The 24636-nt window shown below is 49.7% G+C and overlaps 1 protein-coding gene across 8 annotated transcripts in view; it reads left to right on the forward strand.

The window, feature by feature from the left end:
- The window catches only part of SLC8A1 (solute carrier family 8 member A1), a 149073-nt gene that overhangs the window by 15160 nt on the left and 109277 nt on the right, over positions 1 to 24636 (forward strand). For 5 of the 8 annotated variants that reach the window (XM_074928759.1, XM_074929327.1, XM_074928914.1 and 2 more), the window contains exon 2: positions 12411 to 14246. In XM_074928759.1, the coding sequence (XP_074784860.1) occupies positions 12411 to 14246 (1836 nt within the window). Of the gene's footprint in view, positions 1 to 1681; positions 1860 to 1966; positions 2056 to 12410; positions 14247 to 24636 lie in introns of those variants that run through there. The other 3 variants (XM_074929080.1, XM_074928991.1, XM_074929163.1) reach the window with 3 other exon arrangements.

A 24636-nucleotide genomic window follows, 5' to 3' on the forward strand; every position in this document is an offset into this window, starting at 1 on the left:
AAATCTGAGTTCCACTGCTTACTGTTGCAATGATTAGATTTCAGTGTGCAGGGTGAAAAGCAACAGCAGGGATTGTTGGCTGCAACCGTGCCAATTTTTTCTGCCCACATTGTCTGTTTGCCACGCTGGCTTGTGCAGCGCCTTGCGTCCTGCAGCCACTGCCAAACCACGGATATACATCCACTGCTCTGCTCAGGTCCTGGTCCAAGCACAGCACTGTGCATGCTCATTTTATATCAACAGCCCTGCTGGGAGAATTGAGTCCCATCAAAGTACCACACATTGCCAGACGCAACCTTATCCTTCCTCTGAAGAGTTTTAAATCAAAGGAGCTGAGACAGAAAATCAGTTAGCTACTGGACACAAACCCATGTTTTTTTCTAAACCAAATTCTTATTTGGAAATGCCTTTCATTCCATGTGTAGCCAGTAAGATCTTAAAGTAAGACCAAAACTAAATAATATCTAAATCAGCTGCAACACTAATAAGTAGCTGGCTTACTGGTTGGTCAGCTCATTATGAACTGTTTACAAAGTAGTTTGGTGACATTGTCCATGTCTTACACCTTATCTTGAACAAGAAACCTAGTTTTCCATCTCTGCTGAAGGACATGGTGATGCAAAAATCTTAAAAAAAAAAAAAAGGAAAAAAGAAAGAGTAGCACAAATGAAATTTCTGGCTTGCTGTCTTGCTAGTGGTGACAAAAAATACAAGCACAGCCAACAAGATAAGAGGGAGAAGGTGTAAGAGGGTGCAAGATCTAGAACAATGGCTCTGCTTCTCCACGGTTCTTGTTGCACCCTATGATCTGGGCATAGAGGGCTACTGAATGGGTACTTGCAACTACCAGCGTGTGAGTTATTAGCTTTGGTCCTATTTTAAGTTCCTAAAGCCACAGAGTTCTGCCCGGAAGGTAGGACAACGGGTTCATCTGCTCCTTGATGGAGCCAGCGCAGGGTGGCAGAGTCATTCAGGCATGGTGAATGGGAAATTGCCCACAGGAAGGACACTTGGGCCAGCCTGAGGCGCAGCAAGACCTTCTGTGGCAGGCCACTGGCTTCCTGCAGGACCTCCCCAACCCCAGCGACTGTCCCGTGGGGCCAGGAGGCTCTGTGGGTTCAGGTGCTGACCTGGGCATAGCCAGGTGTGGGGGCAGTTTCCAGGAGGGCCCTAGATGACCCATATGCCCTTTGCCTGTCACCCCATGGCCCCCGCAGTCTTCTGCAAACCCCACAATATCGGTGACGTGTGAGGGGAGTGAACCTCACCCCAGGGCCCCGTGGGATGCACCTGGCCTCCCGCCTCCCCACAGCAGCCATGGGTGACACTGCGGAGCACGGTGACAGACACAGCAAGGCGCTCCTTGCACCCTTCCGCTTGCTCTCTCCCCCCTGCAGGGTGCAAACGGGGTCGCGCTTGCCCTGGGAGGCTGCAGGGCGGCCGGTGGGGGATGCGACGAGGCCACGGAGGGCGGGACTGGCAGCTCCACCCAGCAGGGCAGGGCGGGCAGGGATGGGGGGCTGCCTCGACGGGGCAGGCAGGGCTGGGGGCAGGCAAAGCGTGGACGAGGACTGTCCCGGGCAAGGCAGGGCAGGGCTGGGGGCTGCCTTGGGCAGGGCGGGCAGGGCTGCTGGGGGTGGGTCCGCAACCAGCCCTGCCTTTCAAAGTCCCTAAGCTCCGAGGAGGAAATCGGGAAATATTTCCAGCAGCAGCAGCAGCAGCAGCAGGAGATCTGAAGCTGCCACCGCCGAAGAAGGGACGGCGGGTTTCTCCCTGGCCGCGCCGCGCCGCGGAGGGATGCAGAGAGCGGGGAGGCTGCCAGCGGGGCGGGCCAGCTGAGCGCATCCCCGGGCTGCTCGGTGAGTGTGTGTGTGCGCGCTCCCTCCATCCTTCCTTCCCTCCCTTCTCCTTCCCTCCCTCCCTCCCTCCCTCCCTCCCGCCCGCCCGCCCGCCGCCGCGCCGCAGCCGCGCACCGGCGCTCCGCCACCCGCCCCGCCGCGATGCCGAGCCGCTGCTGAGCCGGCCCCGGCGCCGCCGGCTCCTGCCCCACGCCAGGTAGGGCCGCGATCGACCGGTCCCCGACCCGGCCCCCACCCTGCCCAGCGAGGCGGGTCCCCCGCCCCCCGACACCGGCTTCTGCCCCGGGGGGACCCCAGTGCCGGGGGAAGGATGGGGGAAGGGGCCCGGAGCCGGTGGGGAGGCGGGAGTAGGATGCTCTCCCCCGCCCCGGGAATGCTTCTTGCAACCCAGCCGCGGCACCTTTAGGCAGGCGGTGGGGCTCGCCCCCCTCCCCCCGCCGGCTAATCGCGACATGTCGCGACGGGAGGCGCGGCTGCGGCGGGGGTTTGCCTCCCCCCCAGGCCAAGGGCCGGGCGTTGCCTGGCATGTGGGGCCGGGGGGCGGAGGGCGGGGGGCTGGAGCAAACCGCCTCCCCCTGGGGGGCTTCCGCGCATCTTCCCCGGTGCGCGGCGGCGGGGGCGCGGTGCCTCCGCCCGGCGCGGGTGTCGGTGCCTCCAGGCAGGGCTGCTTTGCCTCCAGCCCCGGGGAGTTCTGCCTTGAAACCCCAGGTTTCCGGGGTGAGCGGTCGGAGGCACCTGCAGCCACGATGAAATTCCCATTTTCGTCTCGCTCAGCGTGTGTTGTTAAGGGCTGGCATTAAGCAGCGCTCATCACGTAGGCTTTGTCTAGGTGGAAGCATGGCTGGAGCTCTTCCGTCAGCTCGAGTTTAATTCTTTAATCGTAGCCTTGTTGCTTCCCTCCTTGCCAAGCCATGCTAAGCAACCCCATATTCACCTCCGTCTCCAGGGTGAAAGCAAGCTACCAAAATGTTGTAGAAATGCAGCAAGCACTAGGGAGAACTCAAGTCTAAAAATGAAAGCTGTAGTAAAACCACAAGGTCACAGGCATGTGGGTGCGAGTGTTTGATTTCAGGGCTCCTCTTTGCTTGCGCATCACAGGAAGCTGTTCCTCCAGTCCAGACATTGAAAATCCGCAAGTCAGGTGATGGAAACGGGGACTGAGAGAAGCTGGGGTTCTCCGTCCGCTCTCCCAACACCTGCCTAGGCATTCGTGTGCTTCTTCTCACCACCACAAAGAGAAGAAAGAGGTGCGCTTTTATTTAGAGAAGGGATGCTGGGACACTTGCATGTCGATGTGATGATGGCAGCTGGGGAAAAAGAGCTGTGCTGTATGTGTTCAGCTGTGGTGGTGGACATCACCAAAGAGAGGCATTTTTGTTCCCTTGCGTGCATCTGCTAAATGTTTTTTTCTCTCCTTTGCCTTCCAATTGGTTCTTCAATAGCAGCTTTGCTCCTTTTCCAGTGGAGACATTTAGCCCAAACAGGGAAATCATCTAGCATTTCTAGAGCCATAACCTACCAGCCAGGCCATGAACCTCCACCACTGTCTCCCTAGGAAAGTTGATTAATTGACTGGCTCCTTATACCCCACCGGCTCTGTTTCTCTGGAGGCATAAACATCTCCTAAGCCAGTGCTGGGGAGCCGCATTGCCCAAAGGTTCCTCTGTACCAGAGATTTGTTCAAGATATTTGGGGAGATTGGGTGTACTCTTTATGCCTAGCATCCCTGGATGCCAACACCAGGTAGCACAGTTTTAAGCTGATAAAACTTTGCTTGCTTCTTTCTTCCCCACTTCTACTAAGCTTTTTGGCATCTTTTGGCCGGGAATTGCTCTTGAGACTTAAATATTCCCTGTCCTCCAGCTGCCCAGGCTGTACCTAGTCTCCACAGCCATATTAGGCACAGCCATTCCTCTGCCTCTTTGGGCCCTTGGTAGTGTTGTGATCTGCTCAGGGCTTTCAGTGGTTGCAATTTTTCCAGCATTGCATCTAGGACAGAATTTGGTTTTCTGCTGTGTTTTCAGGAGGATACAGTCTGCTGCCTTAACCAGGGAAAAGCCACTGTTCCCCAGCATCCTAGTGCAACTCAGATCCTATAATAAAGCCCAGTGTCCCCCAAAGCATGAGCATCACTGGACAACCAGCCAACAGGTTTGTCATAGACAGCACAAATGGTGTGTGATACTGGCTCTCCATGCGACCGGTAGAGTGAACAAGCTGGAACTCTGTTCAAGCTCAGGGTACCATGATCTGCATGTGCTCCCGGCTCATGGAAATTGGTGCTGCAGCTGTGCAGATTTTGGCTGCACCTGGGTCTGCTGCAGGGTGCTCAGGATGCTGTGCCATCGGGACTCTGGCATCTAATATGGTCTGAGCTCACTGACCGGTCTTTCCCTTTCCAAGGGCGTGAGTGGTATCTCTTCAAGCTATTTTCAGGAAGCTTGTAGGAACTTGTCTTTCTTTGCTATCTCTATCCCTCTGGTGATTTTAGCTGAAACTGGGGGGGGGGGGAGCGATGTGAACAGACAGACAGACATGGAAACTGTGATTTCATATGCCTGGCTTCCTAAGGGAACCTGGCTACAAATAGAAGTGAGATTTGCTGCTGCAAAGAGCTCCTGGGGAGACAGAGAAGGTGGGGAACACTGGGGAGGAGCAAGGGGTGGTTAACCTCACTTTTGAGATAGGCAACCAAGGCCTGGCACACACCTGGGCTTAGACTCTTTCCTGAGATCTGGTGGTCTAAAAATTGGGCATCTGCTCTGCACTAGCATTCAGCTTCCTCCAGAGTCAGCAGTGCAAGAGCTGTACCTCTGGACAGTGACTCTCTGGGTAGGTGCTACTACCCTTCACCAGCCAGGGCTAGGCACCTAGCTGATGGATGGAGTGTGCCAGGGTGGGCCTCCAGCCTCAACTAACCTGCCCAGCTCCTGTCTATGACTGTGTCCAAATCCTCCCGGGTCCATGACCTGCGTTTGCCTCAGCCTTTCCCCACACACATTGCCAGGGACGTCTCCCACCTCTTTGTCCCTGGATGGGTGCAGGGTGCTGGGGCTGGAGATTTGTTTCTGCTCCCTTTGAAGCTTTCTGCTCCTTCCTCCCACAGAGCCCAGGAGAGCATCCCGCTGCACAGGGGACCCCCACACAACTACAAACCCAGCGTAAAAAGAGGCCTGGAGGCAAGAGCAGACACAGGCAGACAGAGGGAAAGCAACAAGCCTGCTAACTTCTCTTTCCTGGCCCCTGTGGGGCATCTCTGGGCAGATGATTCCTCCCCAGGCTACCTAGGAGCCTCAGACTTATTAGAAGTGTTTTATTCTCCCAACACTCACAGGAAGTGATCTTCCCATTTTACAGAGGGAGACACAGAGCACAGGGAGGTGAAGGGCTGCCCTGAGAACACAGAGGGAGTCTGTCAGCAAGGCAGCCTCAAAGCCAGCTCGTGGAGACGTGGTAGCTAGCACTGTGCTTAAATCAGCAAGGTAGATCCACAGGCAGAGGAAGGCATTAACGGCCCAGGAGGAGTAATGGGAAAGAGCTTGGTGCTGCATGATAGAGACCCGATGCTGCTTTGATAGAAAAGCAGGTGGTGGGGATAGAGAAATGATCTGGAGACAGCAGCAAGTAGAAGAGTTGTTAAAAAAAAGAAAAAGTACAGCCCCAAAAGAAATGTAGTATTTCTCCCTTGCTTCTTATTTCCTGGCATTTTCTTTGCTGAGACCTTGAATCATGGGGGAAAGGGACGACTTGCCACTTCATCTCCATAGGTTGAAAACCAAGGCTGGAATCTTTCTGACAAACACTTCCAAGCTCAGTCTCTATGAGCTGCCTCCAAATTCATCCAATCTGTCTGAAATTTTTTTATTGGGATTGTTTTATTTTCTCTATTTATCTGTTTATTTTGGAAAGTTGCTGGGGAGATTGTGGGAGGAGATTGGATGCTTCATTGAAGAGATAGGATACTTGGAAAAATCAGTTGCAGACTGATAATTGTTCTAACTTTTTAATGTCCTTTACAGAAAACAGGGTGGCCTGATGTGTATTTTACTTGATTGGCTTCATGGAGGGCTTGTGCCTCTGACTATATTTGGAAAGGTTTTGATGGGGTTTTGTACTGATGCAATCTGGATGTTGATGGCCTGCAAATCATTTTCCTGATGTGGAGATCTGGAGGGTCATGGACAGGGGATGCCAACAGGCTGTTCCTGTTTTGGAGTGGTAGAGCTGGGTGGAAGGGAGAAGGAGCTGGGCAGAGACGGAGCAGGGCAGTGAGCCAAGGGTTTTCCAAGCTGTGTTCAAAGTGCTGTCACACTGTGCAGCCCTGAGTGGCAACACAGTATTTGGACATAGCAGCCTTCCGCTACAGGTCCGGATATACAACCAGTGTGGAAATTGGGTCCTTCTCCTTTGGTGGGTAAAAATTCACAGCTGGCAGGAGCTACTTTTTACCAAAGCCATGCCATGGTTCAGCATTAAGATCAGAAGTGAAGCCAGTGGAGCCTGTGGCTGCCTAAATACATCTCCAAGCATCCTGTACCTTGCAGGGCTGTTGGCATCTGTTCTGTGTCTTTCGGCTGTAGGAAGCTGGACTTAGGCTCTTGACTGATTTACTGATTGGTGGCAAGAGACCAGACAATTTGTTTGGAATTTTTTTTTTTTTCCTACAATCACGTCTTTTCCCAGTACAGGCTTTGCTCAAGCTGCCCTGCTGTGAAGCAGATTGCTGCTTTCAGTGAGGCAGAGGTGAACAGTCTTCAACGTGGCCAGGAAGGGTCAACAGGAGAGGAGAGGTTTGCTAGCCCTCCAGAGATGGGGCAGTGGGTATGAGTCCACCCGCGGAGGCAAGCTGTGCAGTGCTTTCACCAGGGAAGGCTGGTTATTGCTTGCAGTAGACTTGTAAGTGTTGCTCTCCTGCAAGAAAAACTGGGAAAAGGGTGCTGTGCCTTGGAGACTTCAGGGTAGGAGCATAGGACACATAACTTGAAACAGCCATTTTTGCTGGAGCGGGGGGCACTTGTTGGCTGAGACAGCCTGTCCTCTCATTTGGGGCCTTTTTGGGGGTTGCTGTCTTTTCACCAGGGGCACTGACAGTGGAATGAGTAGCTGGCTTGCTTTGAGGCTCTGTTTCTATATCTTGAGGGCTAGCTGTGTCTTGCAGTAGCTATTAGCTTCCTCTTTGTCAAAGCTTTTGACCCCTCTGCCTGAAGAGACACTATCTTTCTCCTGCCCCTGACTCCAGCAAAGGGGGTTTTGAGCTGCCTTCCCTGTCTTCCTGCAGCAGTGCACTCTGACTAACAAAAGCTCCCCTCTGTCTAGCTCTGACTACAGGATGTGGAAGGGCTGGCGGGGAGTCCCCATGGTGTTGGTACATGCTCCTGGTTGTGTCCCCACAGCGCGTCAAAAAGCAGCCGCTGTCGTGTGAAGAGCAAACTTCCTACTGCCCCCCAGCAAGCAACCATCATCACCCTGTGGGGAGAGAGTGCTGCTCCCACCTCCCGTACACCAGTGACACGGCTGTGGGGACACTCTCTCCCATACAAGCTGTCAGTAAATTTACAGTAATGATGTTTATTGCAAAGCCGATGTCACAGTGGGGTAGGCACTGTCAGGTAGCGTCGGTGGTGGCTGTAGTGGTGTGAACGCTGCTGTGTTACAGCTGCTCTGCACAAGTTTTCTGTCGAATGCTGGGAGAAAAATTCCACATGGAAAGTCTCTCACTCTCTTTTATGGCCACTCATTCTTTGTGAGCCCAGGCCATTTCCTTCCTTGCCCATTCCTTCTCTAACGCAACTGGGCTAGCAGTGGTTTTTCAGTACTCTGAAAAATAATGGTGCTACCGGCTTGTTGCAGATAAACCTGTGTATGATACAAAGGTGTAGGAAAACAACTGGAAGTCTTACAGGGGGTATTCGAAGAGCGAAGTGCCCAAATGGAGATGGGACTTTTGAGAGGCTGCTGCAAAGGAAAAGCTGTGCTTTGCTGAAACGCAGAGCAGCTTTCGGGCTCACTTTGCATGCAACAACCAGCCATTCTGAAGGAGCACTGCTGCCAGGGAAAGGTCAGAGCAGAGTCTAAAAGGCTTTTTTCTCCCCATCTGGCAGCTCCTGAGCTGGGGGGCTGGAGCACAAGCTGGCAGCAGGAGCTCTCTCCTACTAGTTTGCAAAACCTAGTGCTCCCATGCCCAGCAGGGAGGCAAATATCTCTGCAACCCTCCTAGCCCTGCTGTGGGCAACAACTGCCCTTCTGGTGTTTCACACCAAAGGTTGAAATAAAGGCTGGACCGATATCCCTTGGTTGGGAGCTGCATCTAAACTGAGCTTGCCTTGAAGGGACCATGCAGCCTCTTGCAGGCTTTCCTCCATAACTATGCAAACCCAACTGCTAGCACCCTGGGGGAGCTTGTCCTCGAAGGGAGGAGGCACAGCTGTGACTTCAGGAAACTTAAATTCGGGTCTGGCTCTCCTGGTTAGCTCCAGCTCCACCTGAAAGCTCTCAGGCAGCCAGTTCCAGGGAGCCCCAGGACAGCTCTGCTCCCTTGGTGGTAAAAAAGGCTCTGCGTGCTGCCCATCAGGGCAGGGTTGTGCTGGCCTTCACCACATGCGTATAGCCAGCACCGAGCCTGAGAGCAGCTTGTGCCCCTGCCTGGTGCTGCAGTGGTAAATCTGACCTGGGAGGCGCCGGGGGAGCGAGGCCAAGGCCCGGAGCACCGCAGCAGGCAAGGTTTGCCGGGGCTGATAACTGGTGTGCTGTGAATCAGCTACTGCATTTGCTTTTATTGTTGATGGCCGGGATGGGAAATGCAATTGAGACACCTTAATGAAAAGCTAACAAAGTTGGGTTTGGAGGGAGGGCTGGCATTCTGATAGCCTGGATTCTCGTTAAAGTATAATATGAATTATTTGTTTGAGACTATTCCTATCGCTGTGCCTGCAGCAGTGTGCTGACCATGGGTCGAGACCCTATGCAAATACAGAGTAAGAGGGTCTCTGGGGACCAAGCTGTTTACTTTGGACTGTACAAATAAAGAAATACTGCTAATTTTATAGCAGATGCTTCTCAGAGATATTTTGAGTGTCAGGCTCTGATTGTGTGTCTGTAACCAACATGCTGTGGCCAAGCATTTTCTAGCCCTCCGTAATTCCTGAGTCTGGTTAATAACACTCACTGTGAATTGGTTCAAGTACGAAAGCTGGCGAGGGTATGTGAATCTTGCTTGATGACTGCACCTCAGAATGCTGGAGAAGGTCCAACACAGAGTTGGGGGATGCCACTGCCACTCAAAGAAGGGTCCTGGCACATTGCCAAGGCTGGTGGATTTTTCTTCCAAAGCTCCAGCCTGAACCCTTCATCTGAAATCTCCAGAAAAAGCTGTTCTTATCTTCTGCCATCTGAGGGAAAAATGTTATTTGTACATGGAGAACTGGATGGGAAGGCCAGAAAGATGGATTGCTCGAGACCTTTCTTCCTCCCATTTAATGTGATATGGGACTTGATTTAAAAAAATAAAAACAACAAACCAAAGCCAACTTATATTAGAAAGTTTGAAAGGGAAGAACATGGCAAATAAAGTTCAAGTGACTTATTAGTCTGATTTAGTCTTTCTTCTGGCTGAGACTTCCAGTGCTCTAATGTTTTTAAGACTGTAAAGTTGGTCCAAAGTGTGATGGGAGTCTCCTATTTTTATGACCTAAATCAGTGACCCAAAGCATAATATTTTCTCTAGAACCATCTGTTTCCTCTTCTTGCCAAGGGGATTTCACAATGCCTGGTTGCTCTGAATAATTGTACATGTGCGAGGATATGACTTGCCACAGGGAGAAAATTAACTGAACAAGGGCAGGTGGATGCTCTTGAGTTTTTTGTTAAAACTACTACACTTTAGAAAGAGACAGTGAAGAACCATGCAACTGAGTAATAATTTATGCCCATGTTAAATATTTTTTAAGCCTACATATTTTAAAAAACCTCCAAAACTACACTTAGGAGCTATCTGGGATAAAGAGAGTAGATAGCAAGTCAGCCTGTGTTTTGACAGCCCCTTTATCAAATGTCTCTGAAAGTTGATTTGGAGCAGTGTGAAACACAGGAGTACAGATGTTGGGTGACTAATTCATGCTTAGGCTAAACTTCAGTGACCATGAAGGCACATCTGTTTCAACTTAGCTATCCACCAAATGGCCTGCAACAAGGTACTCTTCTGTACAACAATAGGTTTTTAGGTTTTTATTTCCGATTTGTAAGTGGTGGCTACAGCCTGCATTCTGGGAAGGAGAAGGTCCCCAGGGACTGCGATCAGGGGAGCAATGTTCAGGGCTTCTGATTCCAGCAATAAGAGCTTTTCGTAGCATTAGCGGGATTTCCAACACAAACAACTCCTTTCTTTTAGATCTGTCTTCATACACACTTGCTTTTTCTTCTTCATCTTATCCGTTCTTATCACCCAGCTCTCTGACTTGTTCAGTTCCTGATCTGTGCTCTGTGTATCTTTTTTTTTTCTTAATTAAAAATTGGGGGGGGGGGGGAGGGGGCAGACCAACAGTTCCTGGTGAGGAAATGCCATTTATATAAAACTTGATAATTCCCTGTATTATTTTTCTAGCCCAGTAATCCTACTACAGCATCCTTAAATAAAAGCAAATGGAGGAGAGGGCTTTGATCCACCATTACAATGTCTCTTTGTGGAGTAGATCCTGTAACGTGGGTGCAGGATGGCACCCATTGTTTCCTCCAGCCAGTTCTTGACTTGCGTGCAGCTCTGTCCCTGCAAAACATGCCCCTTCCCTAATGAGGAGGGGGGAGTTTCTGTGTCATGGAGGATAAGGAGATGGGTGGTGGTGACCAGGTGCTTTCCTTCAAGGAGGTGTGTCCCCGTTTAAGAGGGTGAATGCTTCTCCCCACCTGCCTCACTGTACTTTCGCAGTCAGCAGTGCAGCATGTGTAGCCTGCTGTGAGAGCCAGCCTGGTTCCCAGCTGTGCTGTGAAACAAGCCCTCTTTCGGGAGAGAGAGGGGAGGTGTGCTTAGCCGTCCTGCCTGGGACACGGTCACTGTGGCTGGGCCACAGCTGGGATGCTGTCACCAGATGCAGCCTTGAGCATGGTCTGTGTCTCCCAGCACATGCAGCTGGGCAGCTCTCCGGCCTGCCATGGTGTTTATTGGAGGCTAGGCAGATGGCAAATGGTACGGTGAGACCTGCCAGGTGTTGCAGAGGCTGGACTTTGGGAGGCATTGGCTTGTGTCCCATCTCTGATATGAGCCTAGGAATACCATCCTTCTCTTAGAAGTTGAAACCTTTCATGGCTAGGCTCTTTTTTTTTCTTCTTTCTGGAGTGTGGTATTTTTATGGGCAAAACCAGTTCTGCCTTTTGTATTCTCCAGCAAAGTAAAGGTATTGCTGTACTCATTTTCCTCTCCTCATAGAAACATTTTTAATTACCATGTGATTAAATTAACTTGGAATGGAGAAGTGTAGTATGGATAAGACTCTCCTTGTGGAGAAAATGTAGCTCTAATAACTAGAAATCTGGCTTGTATTGGCTAATAAAATTGAGAATGTAACACTGAGCATGCTCAGGTTTTTGCACTACTTAAGGGCATCTGTTCTTTTGGTTTATGCACTGTTAACTAACTGCAAACCTCTTTAACAGCTCCTCTACATTGCTAGAAAATCCTGAGGCAGGACAAGGGCAAGTACTGCTGTCATGCCTGATGACTAATGTTGTAAACTGAGTGAGAAAGGCCCTTGAAGGGGAAGCCGTCAAAGCTGGCCTAGTGGGAAAAGAGTGCAGGGACAGGTTTCCTCTCCAAGCATGCCAAGAGAGCCAGGCTTGGATGCATATGGGGCTCTTCCCAGTTTGGGAAGGTGCAAAGTGATGCGCTGTGGAAGGAATGGCTCCAAAATCATTAATGAAAGACTGCCCTTGTGGTGCACCTTATGACAAGTTACTGTTAAGAATAAGGTTTTGCCAGGGTTTGAGGTCACTTTGTGCAGATTTCTGATGTGGAGTAGATGCTTGGGAGGACTGTGAGCAAAAAAAAGGCTGTGAAATATATAGTTTATGGGGATTAAAGATGGCAGGTATAAAACTATTTTTAAGAAATGATGGGGTTATAGTAGATTTTTGTGTGCTCTCCTGCTCTTTCCCTGAACTCCAGTGATTGAGTGAATGCACTGTAATTTTGAAATGGGAAACACTTCTGCCAGCTGTGAAGCAGAACGATGGGCTTTAATTAGATGAGAAACAAGAAAATTAAATTGAACAAACAGGCCTTCAGCAAAGAGAAAGTGCCATTAAACTTAGTAGCTAAAAGGGGTAGGTGCTAGCCTGCTGGTAGCATCTGAATCTGTCCTTGTTCAGATAACCGAATGAGATGATGTGTACATGGAAAACTGCAGTAATCATAACACAAATCGGCTCATGAGATGGGTCTTCTTGAGTAACTGGCTAATTTGATTATATATTTGGAAAAGATGGGAAATAAACAGGATGTAGAGGAAAATCTGTTCTCTCTGGTAGGCCTCACTTAATGCATCTTTCCTTTTGTCTCTGTAGGTTGAGGACGTTTGGGACCTGTTTGGTGGAAGTGGCCATGTTGCGGGCAACTTACCTACCCACCTTCCCATTGAGCTTCCAACTCCTGAGTGTGGTGCTGGTGTTGCTCTTCCATGCAGACAGCACACATGCGGAGAGCCCCAGTGAATTGCCCGTGAACAACACTGAGGAGTGCACTGGCTCATATATCTGCAAAAAGGGTGTGATTTTACCAATATGGGAACCCCAAGACCCCTCATTTGGTGACAAAATCGCTCGGGCAACAGTGTATTTTGTAGCAATGGTGTATATGTTCCTGGGAGTATCTATCATAGCCGATCGCTTCATGTCCTCTATCGAAGTCATTACATCCCAGGAGCGGGAAATAACCATCAAGAAGCCCAACGGTGAGACTAGCAAAACCACAGTGAGGATCTGGAATGAGACTGTTTCCAATCTCACACTGATGGCCTTGGGCTCATCTGCCCCTGAGATCCTCCTGTCTGTTATTGAAGTCTGTGGCCATGGCTTCACGGCAGGGGACTTGGGGCCAAGCACAATTGTGGGGAGTGCTGCGTTTAACATGTTTGTCATCATTGCAATCTGTGTTTACGTTGTTCCAGATGGAGAGATAAGGAAGATCAAGCACTTGCGAGTGTTTTTTGTTACAGCGGCCTGGAGCATTTTTGCCTACACTTGGCTTTACATTATTTTATCTGTGTCTTCTCCTGGGATTGTGGAGGTTTGGGAAGGCTTGCTCACCTTCTTCTTCTTCCCCATCTGTGTGGTGTTTGCCTGGATAGCTGACAGGAGGCTTTTATTTTACAAGTATGTCTACAAGAAATACCGAGCTGGCAAGCAGAGAGGCATGATCATTGAGCATGAGGGTGACAGGCCCTCCTCCAAAGCTGATATCGAGATGGATGGAAAGGTTGCAAATTCTCATGTGGAGAACTTTTTGGATGGGACACTGGTGTTGGAGGTGGATGAGAAAGACCAGGATGATGAGGAAGCCAGGAGGGAAATGGCTCGGATCCTTAAGGAGCTGAAACAAAAGCACCCCGACAAGGAAATTGAACAGCTTATAGAGTTGGCCAATTACCAGGTCCTGAGCCAGCAGCAGAAGAGCAGGGCCTTTTACCGCATTCAGGCCACTCGACTCATGACGGGAGCTGGCAACATCTTGAAGAGACATGCTGCAGACCAGGCCCGCAAAGCTGTCAGTATGCATGAGGTCAACAGTGAGGTGGCAGAAAATGATCCCATCAGCAAGCTCTACTTTGAGCAGGGTACCTACCAGTGTCTGGAGAACTGTGGCACTGTCGCCCTGACCATCATTCGCCGGGGAGGCGACTTGACCAAAACAGTGTACGTTGACTTCCGGACAGAGGATGGGACGGCCAATGCCGGCTCTGACTATGAGTTCACTGAAGGGACAGTGGTCTTCAAGCCTGGAGAGACCCAGAAGGAAATCCGTGTTGGCATAATTGATGATGACATATTTGAGGAGGATGAGAACTTCCTGGTCCATCTCAGCAATGTCCGTGTGAGCACTGAGGCCTCAGATGAGGGCATTCCTGAGGTCAGTCGTGTCTCAACACTTGCCTGCCTGGGATCACCATCTACTGCCACCATCACGATCTTTGACGATGACCATGCTGGCATCTTCACCTTTGAGGAGCCAGTAACACATGTCAGTGAAAGTGTAGGGACCATGGAAGTGAAAGTGTTGCGAACCTCTGGTGCACGAGGAAGTGTTATTGTGCCCTACAAAACCATTGAAGGCTCAGCCAAAGGTGGAGGAGAGGACTTTGAAGACACTTGTGGGGAGCTGGAGTTCCAGAACGATGAGATAGTGTAAGTGAGGGTTTTATTTGTTACTTACAGTCTCTGGTTCTCCTGAAATTAAATGCATATGGCTCCCAGAGCTGCACTGGAAGTGTTTGGGTGCCAGCATGTTGCAGTAAGCCACAGATGGCCTTATATGCTTTGGGGAGCCTGAAATGCTATGTTTCTGCCTCGCTAACAGACCAGAGTGATGCCTTCTCAGGGGCACTCCACCCTTCCAGCAGCAGGGAGGTGGGACGGGTTTGTGAACTCAGCCTCCCACACCCTACCCATGCACTGAGCAGATTTCTAAAGCCTCGGCTGTACAGTGGAGCAGAGAACAAAACTGAGCTAGCTGTTACCACCCAGTCACAAGAACCTGTCTTGAGAAGGGCCTAAACTGACTATATGAATTGTGGTACCTGCTTCCCCTTGCCTGTTGAGGGTCAGGTCATCTGGGACTGGGCCACAGCCTGTTGCACTGATGCTCTGTTCAGGGCTTTGATGAAGGTGTATTCACCTCCTCCTCTTCCAAAGGCTGCAGGCCTGGGTCATTGTCCGATGCATGTCCTGGGAAAGTATTGTAAAGCAGAGAAGCCCCGTGGTTAGGATGCAACTGCAGCCACATTCAGCTGCTTGCAGATAAAAAAGACTAAAAGCTGTTGGAGGCTATTCCTGAGTGATGCTAGGTGAATGGTAGAAAAATTATTAGTGCTTTAGCCTTGTCTATTACATTATGTGGAGAACATAAATTAACCCAGTAAATCATAGTAGAAAACATCTATCTTTGGGTATGTCATGAAGACGTTTTCTTGCCCAGTTGGTACTCTGGGAGGAGCAAGGGTTGGGAGTTGCGTTGGTCCAGCCTCAGACTCTTCCTACAGTGAAGTCTGAGTCTGTAGATCAGTCCCTGAGAACTGTATGGAACTTGGAGCCGTCACTGGTAAAGGACACTGCTGTGTCAGAGGAGAGCCAAATGTTGGCTTCGGTGTTCCAGATCACACAACTGGTCTCTTAGGAGCTGAGACAGACCCATGCTGAGTGCTGAGAGTGGGCCTTATGTTCTGTCTGTTACTTGTATTTACTCCATGTGCACAGGCAGAATGAAGCAAATGGGAATCATAAAACTTTTTGAAGTAATGGGAAAGAAAAAAGGGACTTGTAGTTCTCAGAGTATTAGACCAGTTGGGGTTTTGACTTCTCAGGAAAATCTGAGCAAGAACTTCACAGCTCCAGCAATCTGGAGGCCAGAACATGCATGTTGCTCACACAAGGGTTGAGAGCACACAACATGCCATTGTTCCTGGCTCTTGAATGATAAGTGCAGTAGAGAGGAATGCAATTATTTGTTTGGTTTTTTTTCATTTGGGGAGAAGCAGGGAGTTGTCTGCAGAGATGCAATGAACTATTATTAACCAAGTCACTCAGCACTAGCAAAACTGGGCTACTGACAGGAAGACTTCGGCATTTGATCTCAGTTCCCCTAGGATGTGACATGTTTACATGGCAGACCAAACACATGGCTGCAGGCTCTGCGACCATGTTCAGAAGGGCTTGGGCTTCCCCTTTGTCTTGGATCCACCGCTCTGGTCAGGATCTCTGTGCTGTCCTTCATCAAAGACAGGTAGTGTCACCTGTGTCTGCACTGCCTGTTGGTGTCAGTCTGTGCTGTGGGGTGTTGCAGTGGGACAGCAGTGCCTTCTCCCTGGCCTTGTGCCAAGGCCTGCTGAGCCTCTGCCTACTGCCTCTGCTGGTGGCCTTTCCTCCACTCAGCTATTCACTGCTGACTTTTGCCAACAGCCCAATAACCAAGGGGTGTGCTGGAAACAGGCTGACCGCGTCCTGTCAGAGCTGCTGCCTGGCCTCCTGAGCCATGCTAGTGTGCCCTCCCCACATCAGCAAGCCTCCTTCCTTTTCTTACTGGCTGTCAGCACGTGCACAGCAAGAAAGCAAGAGGGGAAAATGGCTTTCTTAGAAAATCGAGTGTGTTTTTTTTCTGTGCAGACACCAGGGCATTGATATCATCTCTCTATTGCCTTTAAACTCTCTCTCCCTGGAATCTCAGGGAGGGAAGGTACATGGGAAGCACCACTTTAGGAGTTCGCAGCCTAGTACAATTGAGGGCCTGGGGAATGGGGTGGGAGGAGGTGGCGACTGCAGGGCCATATGTTGACCAAGAGTCTTGCTCCATTGAGGTGGGAGAGGGCATATTCTTCCTTATTTTTCTGGGAGAAAGATGAAACTGATTGTACAAATTGCAATCTATCCATGTTATTCGTGTGCCTGAAAGGCAGTAAGTATTTGTCTAAAACTTAGCTGCTACAGTCCATGTTCAGGTGTTGGATTGTACAATCCGACTTGCAGAAGATTTCCTGCAGGTCCATGTTTGCCTGGGCACAAGTTTAGGACAGCTCTGCAGCACAAAGTCAGCATGGTCCTGAAGCTGAGGTGCTGCTTACAGGCATCCTTCCTTGAAAGAATTTCCTGTATGTACTAGCACACTATGTGGATTATAGAGCTAAAACCTGTTTGCTGTGTCATTGTTTGTTAGTGCTGTGCTTCAGCTAAATCACAGCTATGTAGAATGGTGCAACTGGCCAGCAGATTTGATTCAATAAAGTTCTAAAACTTCACATTTTCCCGTGCTCTGGTGGCCAAGAGATGGCTTTGGTGCCCTTCCTGAAGGTCTTTAGTGCCTCTTCAGCTCTGCCATTCTAGGCTTTATTAATCAGCTTCATAAAATTGAGTAAGATGTGTTTTTCTGCGGCACTAACAACAAAGGTATGGCAGTGCAGGGGGACACAAAGATGAAAGGAAACTGTGTACAACAGTGTAACTCTATTATTAGAGGCCTGACTTGCTGGTAAGTCCCAGTAAAATTAAAAAGCACTGGGAGGGCCCTGATCTTCTAGAAACCTTCCTCCAGTTCCCAGAAGGCCCAATTACATAACATATTGTTTGTTTGCAGTGTCCAGAGACACTTCCACATTTTGCAATCTGTTGATATCCCCTCTCCCAGAACATATAAAATAGCTGTGTAACTGCTGAAACCATGCTACTCCTGTGCATTTAAACAAAGATCTCGTTTTGATGCTACCAAAAGGATGTATGATGGAGAAGTTGGTCCTCCTCTGGAACATTTTATCCCAGTACTGTTTGGTAGCCTCTTGGAGTGATGTTTTGCTACTCCTTGCTCCTGAAGCACAGCTTGTGTGCTCAGTGGGTGTACGTTGGCAAGTGAAAGAAACAGCATTTAAATGTTTTGCAAAGGGGTTAGCTGGGTTTGCATGACAGGTTGTTTCAAGCTGTCTGGGAAAGCTAGATGTCTGACTTGGGTCTCAGCAAGGTCAGTCTCAGTGATGCTGCATGGGTACCTGGGGCTCTGAGACATCAGTGTAGGACAGGGTGCTATGATTTAAAGTGTAAAGAGGGAGCCTTCCCACTGGGGCCATCCTCAGCAAGGTGATTCCAGCCTTGTCTTGCATCTCCATTAATGATTAAAGCTTTCTTGATGAGAACATGGAGAAGATGTGGGGTTGCAGGCTCTTCCTGCCTACCCATCTCCCACAGCTACTGTGATCATAGAAGAGGTCACTCATTCATCTAGCAAGTGTATTTTTATTTCCTGACCAAATGCCAAATAATTCAAAAGAAGTACAACCTCCTATCTTAAAGGAGGAAGCAGTCCTTCCACCAGCTGATGGGATCTCCTCTCCTTGCTGTCTTGAAACATCAGGAGGGGCACCTCTTCCAGATGTGACTGCAAAGCGATAGGAAAAGTGTGTGTTCTTTCATGTTCAAAAAGCAGTAGTTTTTCTAGAGATAGCATTGCAACTAGAGATCTGTAACAATCTGCATTCCAGCCGTCTGCACCCACACTCCCCCAAAAAGTTTTTACTGAGTTAATAAGTCAGCAAGGAAGATGGTATACACAATCATATGGATAACTGATTACACTGGTATTTCACCTATGCAGTTATACCTGTAAGTGCATGGAGAATCTTATGCTGTTCATAACATACATTTTTGCTGGTTTTACAAAAAAGTGTCTGCTGCAAGTTTAGGAAATGATACTCTTGGTCCACTGAATTTGACTTGTTCAAGACAGCTTTGGAATTTCTCTGGAAGCATAAATGTAAGAGCCAAATTGTAACAGGGACACATCAGCTAAATTCTCAAATTTTTTAGGAAAAGTGTCCTCAGAGACCACATAGCCTCCCTCCCAAGAGCCCTTTAAAAAATGTCAAGGTCAGTAGATTGTGGCAGAGGGGGAACCAAGTGGTAGGTTCCCCTTTTCTTTTTCAAAAAACATTGGGTGAGGTATTTCTAAAGAAACAGCAAAAATAAAATCTACTCAGCCCTGAGACCTCTCTAGCTCAGTTTTGCCTCTGTGGCCTGCAGCTTCAGAGAAAAAAAATGAAACCTCCAGTATCGTCAGCCTTGCAGTAGGATGCAGTGGAAGAGCTGAGAATCTTCTGATGTGGCAGAAAGACCGCCATAACCCAGACTGAAGCTGAAGCAGACAAATGTTCCCCTTTTCACATTTCGTTATTGAACATATTATCTCTCTCTTTGTCCATCCCACTTTGTTTGCGTGGGTCAGTGTGCATCCCCTCCCTCACAAGCCCTGGTTTGTGCAGGATTAATGTCTGGAGGCACAGCGTGAGATATCAAAACAGACCAAACAAAGGTTAAACTCTTATTCAACCTGCTTCCAGTGTCCAGCTTGTTTTTCAGAGCATGTTTTCCCCCCTTGCAACTGGTGGCCTCACCTGGCCCAGTGGAACTTGCAGGCAGTTCAGATACGGCCACCAGGATCTAGGTCTTGGGTCCATCTTATGGAAGGTGGCCCTGGCCATGGCCCACAGCAGGGAACTGAGCACGTGTTGCGCCAGGCTGGGGCATGGTGTGGGTGCCTGTTTCCGTTTCCAGGGGAGTTTTGGGGAGGAGAAGTTCCCTAGGACTGAAATGTGTCATTGCTTTGGGTCCTGAAAGTTCCCTAGGACTGAAATGTGTCATTGCTTTGTGTCATCCTCTGCTCAGGGGGGAAGATATAACAGGGTGAGTTGTCTTTTCTTTTTCTCCTCTTCACTCACACAATGTTTAGTCTTTCCTAAACACTCCTAAAAAGTTAGCCTTATTATCTCCCAGTCATGTGGATCTCTCTTAAACTGCTGTGCTCTTGCCTTGGTTGCACTGGACAATCCCCCCATTTCTGTTAGGAGACAGCAAGGAAGTAAGACCATGTGGTGTTCTCAGACCTTCTCCCTTCTCCTGTGTCCAGGTTCCCACTGGCACTTGCAGTTGCCCTGTGCACACAGACTGGCCACCGAGGGACACAGACATGATGTGTACTGAAAAAATCATTCCCAAGTACCATGCTGGGTCTCAAGCCTGCAAAGCGCATACTCGCAGCTGTGTCTCTGTGTCTTGTGGCCTGATCTGGTCCTCTCCTCCCCAGAGCAGGACCAGCATGTGTGCTCCTGTGCCATGTCATCATGGTGTTGTGGGACAAGTCCTGCCCATAGCTTGCTTGGGGAGGGTGAGAACGGAATGCAATCTGTGCCATTTGCCAAAATAAGTAATGAAATCTAGGAACTTGATTTGATGATGTCCCCTGTGGAGGGGATTAGGCAGTGAGGTTGTATTACTGGATGAAGCAAGTTGTGCCAGCACATCACTGGGGGGAATGGGGGAAGAAGGGTGAGGACAAGAGTGGTTAGCTCTCACTGAAGAGCTGACACAGTTTTTGTCCTCAAAAAAACAGTGTTTCCTTATTTGTAATGAGCTGTTGTTGCCAATTTACTGCTGCCAGCTGTATCTCTGTGGTTGATTAAGGGAGCTCGGATCTTAAATACGTAATAACTCTCTGAAAACCATTGAGAGGCAGTTATTAGCTTCATCAGGGCCTGTGTACACATCCACTGTGCACCTTTATGAAAAGGCTACCTATTAAATGCATTGTAGTAATTTATAAAACACAGAATCTAGGCTTTTTTTAAGAAATTAAAGCAGCAGCCCTAGTGAAGCTTGTTACAGTGAGAATGAGTTATTTTGGACTGAAGCATGGTCTGCAGCTCCTTGCTGGGGAGATGAGAGTCAGGGGTAGGAGAAGCCCTGTCCCCCCTTTTCTTTGCCTGGCATGTGCTTGAGCACTGCTGGCAGCAGCATTAGCACCAGCTGTGATATGCAGGTCTTGTCAACAGAGCAGGGATCTGTCCCTCTCCAGCCTGTGTGCACAGGATCCTTTACTGTGGCAAATCCTTGAGCATGGAGATGTAAATAGCTGTGCACAGGACCACAAGGCAAGTGCTGAGTTCAAGCTGAGCATCTGCCTTGGGAATAGACTTCTTTCCTCTGACGCTTTACCCCAGGTTTGACCTGAGTGGATGGCACTCAGTTTTTGTCCGGCAGCAGAGCTGCATTTGTGGGCTTAAAACAAGGGTGATATAGAACAAAAAGCAGACAGCTGACCATAGCCAGCATCTGTGCAGATGGGCAGAGAAACATCTGCTGTCATCCAAAGACAGAGAGGAGAAGCTGGACCTGGCAGACAACTGGCTGAGTCAGAAACAGACCCTCCCCGGGGGCAGCGGCTGGGCCCAGAGGCATCATCCCATATGCTGCAGGCGGATGGAGTGCTATCGGCAGACTCCCTGCCAGTGGGGAGATGTGATGTCACTCTGCCCTTGGCAGGCTGGTGTACCAGAGCTGATCCACAGTCTTCCATGTCTGGATCTGCCTTGTGTGTGTCCCTACTGGCTTTGCTCACATCAGGGACAAAATTTTATGTTCACTAGCAAGGACATGCACATCACTGCCATGCAAGGGGAAAGATACCTGTGCTGTGCCTTGTCTCTTCTCCTTCTGCTGTTCTCCAGCACCACAGGACAACTGTGTTAGCTTAACCTTCATAGTCTGGTCTTGCTGAACCACCTGTATTTCTACAGTACTCTCAGATGAGGAGCTTTGATTAAAAGTTAGTCTTTCACAGCCACAGTGTTTGCGATGGCTGGGTGCATGGCCTAGCTGCACTGGTACTAGTGGGTATGTTCTCTGCTTTGCAGTCTCAGGCATGGTTGGAGTTAAGGTCAGCCCTCTCCAAGTCATAAATGCCATTTAGCCTGAGGAGATCTTGGGAGATATCAAAAACACTACTAATAATGTTTCTGACACTGGCATTGGAGGCGTTGCGCTGGTTTCCAAGAATGGCAGTGCTGGATGCTGGGTGACAACAAATAATAACAGCATTCTCTGTTTTAAAAATATCATAGCGTAAGAGAGAAAATATTCCCACTGCTGTGCCAGTAAGAGGGTGACCAGCATGTGCCTCTTCCATCCAGTCCCTATATGGTTCCATTTCCATACTGTCAGAACTCCTTCCTACATAATCAAAGTAACAATAAAATGTTTCTGGCAATGAGAAGTAAAGCAATAACAAAGAATGGGAGCACAGACTGGATTCCCCCTGAACAGGGTGCTGGAAGGAAAGAGATGGAGCTGATGGCACACACCTGCCCCATCAGAGCAAAGTCCTTTCCAGGGGAAGGTCCTCTGAGTGCACATGCTCTCAGATGGCAGAGGACAGGGATGGAGATGGGCTGAGTGGAGTCCAGGGCAGAGATACTACCTTTCAGCCTTTTCTAGTGGTTGTCAGAAAGCTTCTTTGCTCTTTGGCGTGTTTTAGGGATTCCTCCGGTTATTTGCTCCTGTTACAACACTGGTGTGCGGTAGTCACACACTGCACTATTTTGGGGTCATGTGGTGTGGCTCTAATTTAACTATGGGCCCAGTACACTCTGAGGAGAGCCTTGTCCCAGAGGCCAGATGCACTGCCACCAGGTGACAAAGCTGTTGTCTTACTCGCTGGGGGGTAAGAAGGGCATGAAGTTTCTTGCTGGGTCTGGAACAAAACCAAAAAAAGGACGGATTTTCCCCGAGTTATTTTCCAAACTCTGTTGCTTGACTCCAGGAGAACAAAACAGTTCTATGTCGAGCCTTTGCGAACAAATAGGAGTAGAAATATATCTATCCGTTAAAGTGCTCATCAGCCCCTCAAGCTGCCCAGGCAGCCTCAGCTTTACAGTGCTAATGGCTCAGCTCCTCAGCCTGGGCAGGTGTTTCCCCTGCCTGCCCCTTCTCCCTGGCACTCCCCTGCTGTCTCTGTGCCACTCCTGTGGCCTTGGGTCTGCCAGCCTGTGACCCAAGATCTTACCCATGCAGCCTGAGCGCTTCTCTCACCAGTGTTGTGACAGATGACTTATCCTGGCAAGCCTTTAGATACAGGCAAGAAACATGCCTGTCTGGAGACTGTGGACATTGTGCTTCGAGGAGCCTTGCGTCCTTGGTCACAGCCCTCCTTTCCCTCCCAGCAATGCCATCCTACAGCCCGGACTCTGCTGTCCTAATACTGCACAGCTCTCACATGAATATGCAGCCCTGTCACAGCATTTGAGACAGGAAAAAAGTCTGTTCTGCAGGGAGTCTGGAATAAGTAGAACTGCAGTGAGCAGGGGAGAGACACCCTGGTTTCATTGAGAATAGGAGGCTGGATCTGAGATGAAACCTGTTGCTTTGGCTCAAACATATAATATATAATAGCAAGGTTAGTTGTATTGATGAAATCCAGCCTCCACAGCCAGAATACAGAGACTGGGAGAACGACCCCCCTGCAATCCAGGAGACAGTCAGTGACCTACTGCATCACATAGACATACACAAGTCTATGGGACCAGATGGGATACACCTGAGAGTGCTGAAGGAGCTGGCTGGGGTGCTTGCCAGGCCACTTTCTATCATTTACCAGCAGTCCTGGCTGACCAGGGAGGTCCTGAGTGACTGGAAATTGGCCAATGTGACGCCCATCTATAAGAAGGGTCGGAAGGATGATCCGGGAAATTACAGGCCTGTCAGCTTGACTTCGGTGCCCAGGAAGCTGATGGGGCAGCTCATCCTAAACACCATCATGCAACACATGAGGGACAACCAGATGCTCAGGCCCAGTCAGCATGGGTTTATGAAAGGCAGGTCCTGCTTGACAAACCTGATCTCCTTCTATGACAGGGCGACATGCTTACTGGATGAGGGAAAGGCTGTGGATGTAATATACCTTGACTTTAGCAAGGCTTTTGACACCGTTTCCCACAGCATTCTCCTGGCAAAAATGGCTGCTCGAGGTTTGGGCAATCGCACACTTCACTGGGTAAAAAACTGGCTGGACGACCGGTCCCAGAGAGTTGTGGTAAATGGAGTTAAATCCAGCTGGTGGCCGGTCACGAGTGGTGTCCCCCAGGGCTCAGTTTTGGGGCCACACTCCTGTTTAACATCTTTATTGATGATCTGGAGAAGGGGATTGAGTGCACCCTCAGTCACTTTGCAGATGACACCCAGTTGGGTGGGAGTGTTGATCTGCTCGAGGGTAGGGAGGCTCTGCAGAGACCTGGACAGGCTGGAGCCATGGGCTGAGGCCAACTGGGGGAGTTTCAATAAGGCCAAATGCCGGGGGCTGCCCTTGGGCCACAACAACCCCCAGCAGCGCTACAGGCTTGGGGAGGAGTGGCTGGAGAGCTGCCAGTCAGAGAGGGACCTGGGGGTATTGATTGACAGCGGGCTGAATATGAGCCAGCAGTGTGCTCACACGGCCAGGAAGGCCAATGGCATCCTGGCTTGTGTCAGCAATAGCATGGCCAGCAGGGACAGGGAAGTGATCTTGTCCCTGTACTTGGTGCTGGTGAGGCTGCACCTCGATTACTGTGTTCAGTTTTGGGCCCCTCACTACACAAAGGACATAGAATTACTCGAGCGTGTCCAGAGAAGGCCTACAAAGCTGGTGCAGAGTCTGGAACACGTGTCCTATGAGGAGTGGCTGAGGGAACTGGGATTGTTTAGTCTGGAGAAGAGGAGGCTGAGGGGAGACCTCATCACCCTCTACAGCTACCTGAAAGGAGGTTGCAGAGAGCTGGGTTTGAGCCTCTTTAGCCTAGTAGAAAGTGATAGGACAAGAGGGAATGGCCTCAAGTTGCACCAGGGAAAGTTCAGACTAGATATTAGGAAGCATTTCTTTACAGAGCGGGTTGTTAGGCATTGGAATGGGCTGCCCAGGGAGGTGGTGGAGTCCCCATCCTTGGAGGTGTTCAAGAGTAGGGTCGATTTAGAGCTTAAGGATATGCTGTAGGTGGGAACTGTGCTAGGCGAACGGTTGGACTAGATGATCTCCAGGGTCCTTTCCAACCTAGATGATTCTGTGATTCTGTGAAACAGGTTTTACCTGGCACCAGAATCTTCACAGGGCTTTGTATTTGCTTAGTTCAGTAGATTTGCATTCACGCTTTAGGTTTGGTTATTGAAATTTATGTTCCTCCTAGCGACTGGCTTTGTGATGGGACCTAAGAGGGTAAGGTATGACTCCTACATAGGGTAA

This window comes from Athene noctua, chromosome 1, assembly GCF_965140245.1.
Source record: "Athene noctua chromosome 1, bAthNoc1.hap1.1, whole genome shotgun sequence".
Lineage (NCBI taxonomy): Eukaryota > Metazoa > Chordata > Aves > Strigiformes > Strigidae > Athene > Athene noctua.